The sequence below is a fragment of the Talaromyces marneffei genome, chromosome 8, assembly GCF_009556855.1.
Source record: "Talaromyces marneffei chromosome 8, complete sequence".
NCBI lineage: Eukaryota > Fungi > Ascomycota > Eurotiomycetes > Eurotiales > Trichocomaceae > Talaromyces > Talaromyces marneffei.
This window is the reverse complement of record NC_072355.1, coordinates 1,700,822-1,713,981: the sequence shown is the minus strand read 5'-3', so window position 1 is coordinate 1,713,981 and position 13,160 is coordinate 1,700,822. Positions and strand designations below refer to the sequence as shown.

At 43.8% G+C, this 13,160-nt stretch overlaps 5 protein-coding genes across 5 annotated transcripts; 4 read left to right on the top strand and 1 right to left on the bottom strand.

Annotated features, from left to right (window-relative positions):
* Positions 1-1,242: 1,242 nt before the first annotated feature.
* Positions 1,243-2,846, top strand: EYB26_009986 (uncharacterized protein; the record flags this gene model as incomplete). Its single annotated transcript, XM_054269231.1, has 5 exons — positions 1,243-1,470; positions 1,537-1,599; positions 1,673-2,293; positions 2,378-2,659; positions 2,718-2,846. The coding sequence occupies 5 exons, from the start codon at positions 1,243-1,245 to the stop codon at positions 2,844-2,846; spliced, it is 1,323 nt and encodes a 440-aa protein (XP_054125206.1).
* Positions 2,847-4,020: 1,174 nt separating this feature from the next.
* EYB26_009985 (uncharacterized protein) lies at positions 4,021-5,017 on the top strand (the record flags this gene model as incomplete). The annotated part of the gene is made up of 2 exons (XM_054269230.1): positions 4,021-4,228; positions 4,311-5,017. 2 exons carry the CDS (start codon positions 4,021-4,023, stop codon positions 5,015-5,017), a joined length of 915 nt encoding a protein of 304 aa, XP_054125205.1.
* A 2,383-nt stretch (positions 5,018-7,400) lies between these two features.
* EYB26_009984 (uncharacterized protein) lies at positions 7,401-9,002 on the top strand (the record flags this gene model as incomplete). The annotated part of the gene is made up of 5 exons (XM_054269229.1): positions 7,401-7,611; positions 7,668-7,774; positions 7,853-8,027; positions 8,091-8,499; positions 8,570-9,002. 5 exons carry the CDS (start codon positions 7,401-7,403, stop codon positions 9,000-9,002), a joined length of 1,335 nt encoding a protein of 444 aa, XP_054125204.1.
* A 1,000-nt stretch (positions 9,003-10,002) lies between these two features.
* On the top strand, positions 10,003-12,173 carry EYB26_009983 (uncharacterized protein; the record flags this gene model as incomplete). The annotated part of the gene is made up of 3 exons (XM_054269228.1): positions 10,003-10,503; positions 10,558-11,022; positions 11,082-12,173. 3 exons carry the CDS (start codon positions 10,003-10,005, stop codon positions 12,171-12,173), a joined length of 2,058 nt encoding a protein of 685 aa, XP_054125203.1.
* Positions 12,174-12,460: 287 nt separating this feature from the next.
* Positions 12,461-12,793, bottom strand: EYB26_009982 (uncharacterized protein; the record flags this gene model as incomplete). Its single annotated transcript, XM_054269227.1, has 3 exons — positions 12,461-12,471; positions 12,533-12,719; positions 12,776-12,793. 3 exons carry the CDS (start codon positions 12,791-12,793, stop codon positions 12,461-12,463), a joined length of 216 nt encoding a protein of 71 aa, XP_054125202.1.
* Between the last annotated feature and the right edge of the window lie 367 nt (positions 12,794-13,160).

The window sequence follows — 13,160 nt, the reverse complement described above, 5'->3', positions numbered from 1 at the left end:
TCTATCCAACTGTTGGGGTCAATTGTACCGGTAACAAGTTGACCAACGTGGAATACCGGTAATCCTCTCTCAAATATCTTGCTTCCACATGTGGCTGTATAGAAATTCATAAAGACTTATGCGCCTTGCTAGCAATGGCTTCATAAGGAGATTAGCCATCCTATAGTTATTTAGAAATGCATTCTGAAGTCATCAGAAGACAGAGAGAAATATTACCACAAGTCATCGCCTATTACTGTATCTAAATGCTAGATGGGATATCAAGTAACGTTTTCTGTCGTCGTTGTTACATTCTTTCACTGCCCAAGCCGTCCACCTTCTCTGAAATTACATTGTTGGAGATAGAAACTCGGACCTTCATTGCTAAAAATGACAATGGTTACCGGTAAATGACTCATTGACAGCTCTGTAAGATCTGCCTGTTGAAATCATTTACATTTCACCCAGGTCATAAGGTTGAATATGATAGGATTGCACTGCATATTTATAACCTGCCGAGGCGGCCAAAAAGACGCATTCGAGGTTTCCGAGCTTTTCTTAGCTCGATCATTTCTAAACAGGAATATTTTTCAAGTACTATCTTCCATTCGGACATCTACGAGCCAGCGCAATTCGGATCTTCTGTTAATACCGATATCTGAGCTAGTCTATAACTTATACTGGTATTGGCCTAAGGGGCGTTGATGGCGATATTGGTGTCGATTTATAACCATTCTTAAAGTGAATTTCATCAGGTAAATTAGGGGAGATCTTCAATAGTCCTGTCAACTCTGTATTGGTCGGAGCTTGAAATGCCAGTGATGTGTACGGAGTACCTACCGGTAGTACATTTTTCGCGCCGAAAAAAAAAAGCAATGTTTGATAGGTGTGTGGCTGGCGCAAAACTCTGTTAGACAAGTGTAACACCCATTAACTAGGTCACATGTAATATGAGAAAGTAGATTGGCCAATGTAAGCTGCAAATATACTGTAGAGTCAGATTTCAACTGATACGACTGGTTAATAAGAGTGTTCTGTGGTGATATGATATATTCCTGCATGTTTTCACATCTGGCACTGCATAATACACACAATTAGCTCGATGACGATCATGAGGAGCTATCGATTACCTTACCTAAAGTTTGTAAGCGGTTTGTCTTTGTTTTATCTTCCCATTTTAAATTTTAACACCGTCATTCATCGTTTCCCAAAATATAAGAGATCCTATAAACAGACTTTATCAATAATTACACACAGCAGAAAATGGTTGACGCTAAGCATCCAACCTGGATACAATCATACGCACAACATTGGGTTGTCAAGTCGTTGGCTAAGATTAAAAAAGGTCGAGCCACATTTATCTGTCGATATGAAGATGACACAATAATCGTCGTTGGCGAAAAAGACACAGCGGTACCCGATGAGTTGAACGCTACGATTTATGTGATAAACCCCAACTTTTGGACGAGATTCTGCACAGGATTGGATCTGGTAAGTTGTTTTTAAGTATTCTGCGACCTTGTTACTGTCAAGCTTGGGTTCCTGATAAAAATTTAGGGGACGTCCGAGGCTTATATGCTACAGGAAATCGAGTGTGCGGATTTGAGCAGGATCTTCAACGTATGGAACTTCCTGTCGAAGCTGGAAGGAGCTGATATTAATTAAGAATATCTTCATTGACTCTTTGATATAGATATACTTCAAAAATAAAGACTACCTAGGATTTGGAAACCCTATATTACAAGCCGGTCAACGGTTGTCTCGAATGTTCTGGAGTCCCTCGAATGATGTCCAGCAAGCACGGCTTAACGCGTCGGCACATTATGATACATCCAATGAACTGTTCGCTGCTTTCTTATCGCCCGATATGAACTATAGTTGCGCCCACTGGACTACAGACCCTGCGGAAACACTACAAACAGCCCAGGAACGAAAGGTGGACACCCTACTCAAAAAGCTACATCTTAATTCAAACCATCATCTACTGGACATCGGCTGCGGATGGGGAGATGTAATGATCAAAGCAGCCCAAAAATATTCTTGTCGAGTGACCGGTATAACATTATCCAGTGAGCAGAGGTCATTGGCAGAAAACAGGGTCAAGGAAGCAAAGCTTCAACATCTTGTTTCCGTGCTCCTTTGTGATTACCGAACAACTCCTGTGCCAGAATCTGGCTATGATCGCATAGTTTCTATCGGCATGTTCGAGCATGTAGGTCGAAAATACCTTAACGAATATTTCAGGACCATTTCACGTTTATTGAATCCCACAACGGCCGTGCTTGTCATCGACGGCATTACATTTACCAACAAGGTAAGTACTTCCGTAATATTGGTCATTGGCCTTCTTGTCTTCAATGCGTACCTAGGAATAATCCATGCTAATTGAGAGCATAAGATGCATGAGTCAAGATCACCAGTGGATACTTTCATTGGACGATACATCTTCCCAGGAGGCTACTTGCCTTCTATCCATTCGCTGACTGAAGCTCTACACAAAGGATCAAAAGGGACTTTAGAAATTACTCATGTGAGAAATATCGGTCCTCACTACGGAAAGACTCTCCTTGCGTGGAGAAATAACTTCCAACGGAACTGGGACACGATCATGGCGAATTATATGAGGAAGTACCCTTCTGCAACTGGGGAGGACATTGAAGCATTTCGACGCATGTGGCTGGTATGTTTTACCGACTCAAATATATTGCTGAGTGACCTAGCTGAAGGATTTACTGCAGTATTATTTCGTCTCCTGCGAGGCTGGGTTTCGCTCCCGCGCTCTGGACAACTACATCATTTGCGCAGCGAGGACCCCCGAACCTGCCGTTTCCTATACCAATACGGCCTTTAGAGAGATGTTGGATTGAGCAGGATGACGAGCAGGACTTTTGCAATGGCCTGCAACTGCCAAACCAAATTTGATGGAGCAAGTTAACAAGGAGAAAACAGAACGCTGGCAGTGGCCGCTTTTGCAGTTTCTTTTTTACGAACTCTTGGGCATACGTATTTTATTGGATGTAAGGTTACCCTCTACATTATACTTCAGTATTCGGTCGCCTTTTAAGCAATGATTGAATCTTGATAGCCTAGCCATAGCTTGAGCCCTAATAGCCATTTAGCTCCACTTCCAACGAGATGCATTGTCTAACTTTCGAAGTATGACAGCCCCGGCTTGCGAGGGTCAGTGATGTCATATGGATCATCACTCGTCTTTAGGGCTATGTACTCGTAGTCCCAGCAACAAATAGTAGATAGTTGCAATGTTGGGCCTTGGCCAGTGAACCGCCTAGTTTCGGAAGACAGGCTTGCAAAATTGACATGGTTCGAGCTTCACCTTGAGCGATTGTTGCCAAGCTAACCTATCAAGAGCTTGTTTTCTGTGCGCGGTGTTGGTCTTGATTTGCACCGGGCTATACGCGCACTAGTTGCGTAGCATGTAGTTCTAGGGAGTCTTGCGAGATTGTAGGGATTCCCGACCTTACTCAATGGCAATCATCGGTTTCCTTCGTTGAATCGCGAAGTAGAAGCCTTATAAAAGGATCGAACGAGGGCTCTTTGTAGATATAATCCTTGTAGAGAAACTCTCATCTATAAAATTTCATGATCGTCGCTAGAAATACATTCTTGGCTCTAGTATGATAGAGTTTGCAAGGGTAAGCCATCTCCGCTCTAAATGTGCCACTTCCTCCCTCGGTTCCAATAGTTTGATCGCATTGTCTAGTTGGCTGTTGGGAAGCAGATCGAAGTATTTGATTGTTCCGATGAGTGTAAAGAACCTGCTGGTTTCTATTTCTAGAATCTACATCACAGACGTACTAACATACGAGCGGGTCTTGTGTTGGTTAGGTCATAAGCCCACAGCTAAGTCTCTCGATTAACGGCACAAACACAGCTCTCCGCAGGTCGCATTGGCACCGGTCAGTATAAAGGCTGACGTAGTAGCCCGAATTCAAGGCGAAAACTTTTCCCTAGAATATTGAAGAACAACATTCTCTAACACCAGTAAATTAGGGGAGCATTGCATAACTTTTTACCATCAATATGAAGTCGACGCTATCATCAGCTTTCATACTTGGTCTTTCGGCCTTGTCTGCTGCAAAGAACTGTTCTTATGGCAACCTTCCAGAAGAGTTAACCGCAGTTGGAAATCCAAAAAAGACCCTTCATGTCAAATATGCTCTGTCATCTTGGGGATGCGCAAAGAAATCGTATTTGGCTGTGAAACCTGGACAACGCCTCTACTCCAGCGGTAAGGAAATTCCAGCACCGCCCAGACTGGTGTGAAAATTCTATCCAGTTTTGCTCATCGTATTCTTTTATCTTGAATACAGATACCGAGAACGCACCTGTACCTGATGTCCCATCTCTTACCCCTTCACAAAATGGCACAGGGAAATATGTCTTCATCATGGTAGACCCATCGACCAATGCCACAGATCCTACATATCCAGCCCTACACACTCTATATGTCAACGTTACGGCGGATGGAGCAGAAGGCTGGACAATTCTTGCTCCCTACATTAACCCCGAGCCAACATCTGGTCCAGCGCACAACTATAGCCTTCTTCTCTTTGAGCAGCCGCAAGCACATTTCGAAGTTCCTTCAGAATATGCATCTTTCTTGCCATTGAATCTCAGCAACCTCTACACAAGAGTCGGCTTTCCATTTCTTGACTTTATCAACGATACTGGTCTGGGTAAGCCAGTTGCAGGAAATTGGTTCCGTGAGAGCGCCGTGACAATAAACAGCACTAGCAGCAGTGCGATGCCAAGTCGAAGCGTAAGTCTTCGCTCCGTGACTTCAACTCCATCGGCGAGCGCCACGAGCATCATTAGGAACTCCACTGCGACCTCCATGCTGACAACTGGCACTGTGTCGATCCCCTGGAAATACCCTACTACATCAACATCTGCCGGAACCGGTACGACCACGGCAACCAATCCAGCTTACACAGGACAGGCTTTTGTCAGCAGCCCAGGTATCCGAGACGTTGTCCTAGGACTAGGAATCGTCGCTGGAGCTTTCTGCCTGTTTTGATCGCCGTATGTCCATTGACATTTCGTCGACAATTTTTAATGAATTAATTGTTATGCGTTCACGATATTTGCAAGCCAATATATTTAATGTGCTTTTTGGAGGTGTTGCTCTTGACTCTTGCAGAAATGGAGTTGCACATTGTGCAATGCGTTGCGCTTTGGCGTAAATAGAATGTAGTTACATGTAATTGAGTCTAGAAAAGTCAATAATTAATTTATAGTTCACTATCCAATAGGACTTTTAGATTTTCATCCGATATTTTCGGCGCATAGTCTCATTTTTTGATCGGTGTGATAATCTCCGTATTGATATTCAGTGTTGTTCGACGTAAAGAGTAAAGGAAAGCAAGAATCAGAGCCGACTATCCTTTCCTGCATAATTCATGCAGTAGGACTTGATCTAACTGCTGCTCAACATCATATAGTTAACAATCACGAGAGTTGCTTATAATCATGTTGTTCCTCAGTGGCTGCGCCGTATTAGGCTCATATTTCCGATTGTTGCGTCAATTATAAAGCGAGGAAATTACCAATAGTGTTCGGAGTCCGCTTTGTCGTATATATGTCTTTCTCTGAACCGAATTGACAACATTAATTCAATTATCCTTTAAACAAACAATCAAGACAGTTTGTTATAACCTTTTTCTACAAAGCAAAAATCACATCTATCAACAAATATGAGCACTCCAATCAATAATAGAGCCCTCATGAGGTTACTATACACTTTCGGCGGCTTTGGATCGCTGGTAACAGGATGGATTTTATGGATACTATATGGTAAGTCAGCATCAATTCATTTCTGCACTATTGTGCTCTTCTCTGGGGTTAGAACTAGATGGGGCTTCCGCTTCAAACAACGTTCTCACCCTTCCTCAGATTCGATAAGCTTATATGCGAAACCCACCACTCAAGCAACATCTCAAATGTCGAACAGAGTACCATATGACATCGAGTATTATTTGCAGCTTGCCAGTGACGCTTCACTTATACTATGGGTTTTCATTTTCACACTTCGAGTTAGCGAACTCAAGATGCATGGCTTCAGAATCAACATACTGGTAGTACAAAAGACTGTCGATCTCCCTCGGAGGCCTCTCGACGCTACATCTTTTGGTTCCACTGCATAAATAACTTGGTTTATTTTGCATGTGGATAGAAGTCGGCATTTATTTGAGCGTATGGGATGTTGTTAGCTTCATATATGATCCTGAAGTCATCTATGAATATCCTGCATCCCTCCAATATGAGCATATGCTACTTCCTAATCAATCAAGTTTGATCTAAATAAGGTTTGTATGTATCAAGATACACAACTTGCTTTTATATTTGTTCCACCGGCGAGATGGATATTTATACGAAATGGTTCATTACTCTGCATACCTTACTATCTTTTTGTACATAACACCCAATATCTGGGGGGTATTCGAACAAATCTCAAAGACGATTACAGTATATGCCACAAATATAAATGGTTGGTGTTAGGGTTTGAATGCCACGTGATATCAAACTCTAAGTATATAGCTGTAGCAGATTAGACAATTTATTTTGTCATTTACAAGTTTTATTTTCAGTGCTCTGGAATCTATGGATCGACGAATTCACCGGTCAATAATAATGTGGCCTTGCCTAAGAGTGCGGGCATACAACAGCCAATGCTCCTTCCACAATCACTTCATGATGACTCAGACTTGAAAAGCGAGTTCGACAGTAATTTAGTCCCAATGATTTGCTTCCTGTGTGTCCTGTTCTTCCACGTGGCTCTAAATTTGGGTTTTAATGTTGGTTGCTTGCATTTCAAGGTTACCAACTGCCTAGTACATACATTGTTACATACATCGAACAACCAGAACAGGGAGAGGGGCCCAGGACTGAAAAGCTCTAGAACCTTGAAGACAGATTGTTTTAAAATTTAAATTTCGTCTGGATAATTGAACAGAAGTCACGACGGAAATAAGCCTTCATGTGAATTCGTGTTGATGCCTTAGGGTTTCACCAAAGCATGGGAGCAATACGGCAGATCGGTCTTGATTTAGCGACTCTAATCTCCGACCAATCAAGATGTGAGTCTCTAGTTAAAATCGGTAGCTTCGGGTCATTACGATCCATGAATCCTTCAGAGGCTTGAATTGATCTCTCCATTTTGCTACGTATTATTGAGGTTGTTGCTGAGGAATTCTTAAGTCCGACTTAGCGTTTTCCACCGGTGCCGGCAGTTCGCGAACGGCCGAACCGACGTAGCCTATATTATTATAAGAACCACTGGACGACTTCTTCCATAAATGTCAAGGATACAATTTCTCTCTCATTCAGTGTCCGGTATCTAGCGACTCACTTGAAAGTGCACAAATATATTTCCTATTAAAGTCCAGTTGAGTACGAGGAGAATGTCAACCGATTCTTCGTCTACTCAGGGGGAACTGGAGAGCCAACTGGCTCCCAGTCTCGAAAAAGGTGCTGAGACAGAACAGGAACAAAACACACCTCAAGAAAAGCCGGTATGGATACCAAGCCCAGCACCGGATGGAGGCTTAACTGCGTGGTCGGTCCTTGCTGGGTCGTGGTGTGTGTTATTTTGCAGTTTTGGATGGATTAATAGTATGTTGCCAGATGAATTCCAACTGTCCAAGTCCGTAATACTGATCGATGTTCAGGTGTTGGTACCTTTCAGAATTATTACCAGTCAACACTCTTAAACCAATATTCATCTAGCACAATCGCATGGATTCCATCGTTACAAATATTCTTCATGTTTGCCACGGTAGGTTGCCGCAAATAACTTCCTCTAGATACCTTGACAATGTATCGCTGAAAATACTAACATTTGTACCTGATCCAGGGCCCTATCATCGGCCAACTCTACGACCGATACGGGCCACGTTACTTGCTCTTGGTCGGATCATTGCTGCATGTATTTGGTCTTATGATGACTTCCATATCCACACAGTACTATCAAGTTCTGCTTTCCCAAGGAGTTGTTAGTGCTATTGGAGTTGCGACAGTTTTTCAACCTTGTACGTTTGTCCATGTACGTGATGTTCATAGGGCCGAGTCACTAACAACAATATTTTTCATAGCACTCAACGTTATACCGGGTTGGTTCGATAAAAAGCGTGGTATTGCTTATGGTATCGCTGCTAGTGGTTCTAGCATTGGTGGAATCATCTTTCCTATAATGGTTCAGAAGCTGATTGTCCAAGTCGGATATGGCTGGTCAATGCGCATTGCTGCATTCATGATTCTTGGTCTTCTCACCATCTCCAACTTGACCATTAAGTCTCGTTTTCCTCCACAGCCTCGGTCTATGACAAGGGAGGAATTGGTGCAGCCATTCCGGGAGTTCAATACAGTTGTGGTCATTTGTGGATTTCTTCTTCTAACTTTTGGCATTTTTATCCCAGTCGACTATGTTGTCGTCGAGGCTCTTGGAACAGGGATGGATCCGAATCTCGCTCAGTATTTGCTTGCCATGCTGAACGCTGGGAGGTATGTTTTCTGCACTATATCATTTTTCACAATATCCAGGGGTATGCTAACCAGTACCACCTATCTCCAGTCTCTTTGGACGATTAATTGCCGGTGCCCTAGCCGATACCTTAGGGGCATACAACATCTTCTCATTCGTATGTTATGTATCCGGAATTTTGGTTCTCGCTCTCTGGATTCCTGCCAGCAGCAATGCGGCTGTGATTGCCTTTGCAGTCATTTTCGGCTTTACGTCCGGAGCATATGCCTCGCTGATTGCGAATTTGATCGTCAAAATCTCACCAAATTTTAAAGTCATCGGGTACCGCACCGGTCTGGCATTCTTGTTCGCTTCAATTGGCGGCTTGACGACCAACCCGATTGCCGGGGCTATCCTTCAGCACGATAATGGCTCTTACACTGGTATGAAGATCTTCTCTGGTGTTTGTATTATGGCCGGAACAACATTGGTGTTTGTTGCTAGATTGCATCAAACCGGGTATAAGTTGGTGGCCAAATTCTAATTGTCCCTGGGATGCTTTGACCTGTATTAATGGATGGCTTTGTGAAGAGCTCTTGTAAAAAACTCCACTTCGATGTTAGACTATAGAAGGTTACCTAGATAGCATGCGTTACAGACTTTCCCCAATCAAAACTACTTTATGAAACCTATTTGCTCCACTGGTCTGTTGGTGAATTGAATCAATTGACAGATAGCTAACTAGGTATATATATCGGCACAACCCGCCTTTCTATACGGCCATAGCAACATTGAAAGCATCAATCAATTGATATATACGCATACTTCGTTTGGGGATACAAGACCTGTTAGTACCTTAGATACATACAACCCCCAAATATCTACCCCATCCCATTTCTTATATATCAACTACCTCTGCCACGTAGATGTTCTCACCAACATAGCATAGCATGACTGCAGACGAGCCCAACTGGATTCATAGTCCATTCAAATTGCATTGCTAGCACATACGACCATAGGGTGTGGAAAACAGGGCTTCCCGTCCGCTCAGCCGTACTTAAGCCACACGCCGGTTGGTTAGTAGTTGGGTGGGTGACCACCAGCGAATCCTAACTGTTGTATGTAAATCTTCTTTTTTTGTAGATTGTGTAGATGCCTTCTTGTTTGCAGAGACAGTGAGGATTTTTTTGGCAAACACTTAGGCCTTGTTCGGCCATAAGACAGGGCTCACAAATAAGGGAGGATCTGTACTTTCTAATTGGCTGTGTTAACCCCGTCTCAGCTGAACTAAAATAGCGGACCATAACGGAGTCATTCATCAATTTTGCAGCACGTACCACAATTATGTGCGGGTATTATGGGCATGGGGGCACTGCCACCTCTTGCTATGCTGTAACTTAACTTATTTCCGAGTCCTGGGTCCTGACAAATCGTCCCTGATGCCCATCCACCGAACGGCCGAACGGCCGACCCCCCGAGATATCATATCATACTCCGCTTGAACAACCAAGATCGTGCCTTCTTCTAGGCTAATCTGCGCAGATATGTCGTCGCAATTTATTTCTAGTAGCCAGATTGACTCATCCCAAACCCGGCCGCCGCTTGTCAGACGCTACAATGTAGAACGATCATGCATTCGATGCCATGAGCGCAAAGTCCGTTGTAACAAAGCAGTGCCATGCTCTGCCTGCACTAAAGTTGGAGTGCAATGTCGGTATCCTGGTCCAGAAAAGACCAAGCGCCGTTCTCAAAAAGGGAAACAATCGCAACTTTATGCTCGCTTAGATAAGTTGGAGAGAGCCTTGCGAGGAGTTGCTGAACCGCCTCGTGTCCAGGAGGATACCGGCCAGCTTGATGATACTAGATCTTCGGAAGACCTACCATCAGGTTCGCCTGGGGGTTCGATTCTCCAAACTGGCAACCACAACAATCAGAGCGCACCGTCTGAACACCTACATCTAGACTCAGATCAAGGGTTTCTTGTAAAAGATGGCACAACCACTCGATACATCAACGAGGCCCTGTTATCGCAAGTATTAGAAAAGGTATTTATCTCTGCTTAGGTTTACTCGTTTTATAACTGATCTAATTTGCATCAGGAAAGCGAACTCCAGTCGGCAATTGGCACACCGAACAGTGCGAGCACCTTGGAAAAACGACGACCTACATTTGGAATCCGAGGCCTTATTTCCAACCCTTGCATATCTTCAACAAATCTTTCCACGCTTTATCCAACAAAGATGCAGGCTACGCGGTTGTGGCACGTGTGGTTAAACAATGTCAACCCCATCGTGAGGCTGCTTCACATCCCAACTACCCAGCCACTCTTTTTCGCTGCTGTGAACAACCCTACACAGACATCCGCAGACTTCAGCGCTCTTATCTTCTCAATATATTTTGCAGCCGTGACAAGTATAGATGACTCAGAGACCTATCTGATACTAGGCCAAGATCGGCAGTCGGCGCTGAATGCCTATCAGTGTGGCCTTGAATTGAGCCTTCACATGGCCGACTTTTTGGATTATCCCACCATAGCTTCCATACAAGCCATGTCAATGTATCTAGTATGTCTTTCTATATTGATTGAGTTGTATCCAGTCGTCGCTAATTCTCACGTTTTTAGATGTGCCACCGGAGCCATAACAGTGGACGATCTGGATGGGTATTGAACGGTCTCGTAGTTCGTGCATCGCAGTGTATTGGACTTCACCGTGATGGCGAGCATTTCAAACTCTCCCCCCTGGAATGCGAGATTCGCCGTCGGTTATGGTGGCATGTTATGATTCTTGATGGTCGAGTGGCAGAGGACCATGGGATTATCACCGGTGGTTACGGAAACCGTTGTTTTGACACCAAGCTTCCCCTCAATATAAATGATACAGACTTGACCGCCGATATGGAACATCCTCCCGAGGCCAAAGAAGGACCAACCGAAATTTCTTTGTCCCTCGTTTCTATCGAATCAAATCGAGCCATGCAAGAACTTCATCACGTCATCAGTCAGGGTCCGAATGGCAACGACAAAGTGACACGCCTAAAGAAAATTCTGAAGGACGTCAAAGAGAGGATGCAAGAGAAATATCTTCAGTACTTCGATACTAATGTGCCTATACAGAGGTACGCTTTTTTGCTAGGACAAGTGCAAATCGTCAAAATGGAAGCTATGGTCTGCCAGCAATATCTCAAAGGCCGATCAGCAGAGAACCCATCTGACCTTGTCTGCAATGAATCTCTGACTCATGCCATTAAAGGTTTGGAAATTTGCATTTTGATGAAAACAGATGAACTTTCAATGAACTATCAATGGCTTTGCAGTACCTACATCCAATACAGTGGGCTGACTCATGTTCTCTGGTCCTTGTGTGTCTGTCCTCAGTCGGAAAGCGCCGAGAGGGCATGGAGTGCAGTGGAGCGGTCTTTTGAGCTGGAAGAAAGGCCAGGCGCGCCAGAACTCGGTCAGAAGTGGAGTGTCCTTCGCAAGCTCAGAGACAAGGCCCTTTCTGTTCGGCATGCGCTTGGATCGAGCAAGGGCTCTGTAACTACTGAATTTCCAAATTCGGAGCACCCACAAATTCAGACTGGAAACATAGATGAGGACATTTATAATATTGCAATAGCGGAGGGACTAATGTTGGATCTTGACTTTGATATGATAGCTGGGCTTCACGCCTTTTCTGCAGATCATGATTTTCAGGATCGAGGACTTCAATTATAAGGTCAATATTAAAGGATTGTCACGAAGCTATGTTAAATATCCGAAGATGCAAAGATCATTCAGAATTCCACAGGAGATACCACAAAGTGAACGGAACAGTAAATCTCAAATACGAGCGTTGAAAAAATAGCCTGAAAAATGCAAGGGGGAAACAGAACGCTAGATTGATCATCCGCCTAACAAAAAACAATCCACCGTAGGTATAAAGTAATTTCGTCGTATGTCATTTGTCATTAAACACCTTCGTTATCAATCGTATCGACCAGTAGGTATGTCATCGTGGGGCATCAATAAAAGCCTATCAATATGAGAAATTTTCTTTACAGTTCATGGAAAAAGTGTAAAAAGAGTGCATTTACCGTCCTCGCTACTCGGCGGTGATGGATATGAGCATTCATCACAGTAATAGTCCAACATCTGGGTGATGACGACCTGCCGAGGGTTTTGCGTATCTATCGCACAGGTTGCGCGAGGATGGCATCTGGTTATACGTTCGATGCGCCTGATATGTCCACAGGCGTAGAGAACCTCACTCCAGCGACACATCTAAGGCGCGTTAGTAGATGGATCACCTGGTGAATAGATGGAGTTTGTTTGCTCACCTTTGGTTCAATGTTCATGGAATCGATTACACGTTCAACGATATAGCGGCTACTGCATTAAGCTTTGAACTAGCAGGTCGTGATGCAGAGCGTTGAATATAACCTCAACAGAAAAAGTACCGATGTACACGCCAAAGTCAATATTTTATATCTTACAGTCGACTCCTTCATCATATCCGTACAATAACTTCTATAGTAGTATCCTTCTGCGCCGTATTGTCGTGGGCAGTGCCTCAACTGTAGCCGCTTGATAAGAGCCAGACAAGTGCCACGTAGTGGTCAAAGTAGATGGGTAACTAGTCATGAAGCCATTATTTTTGGAGTTACTCATAGGTATCACAAAACTCAGTGCAATGGTGTGTAATGTGCATTAATCTTTTGGTTT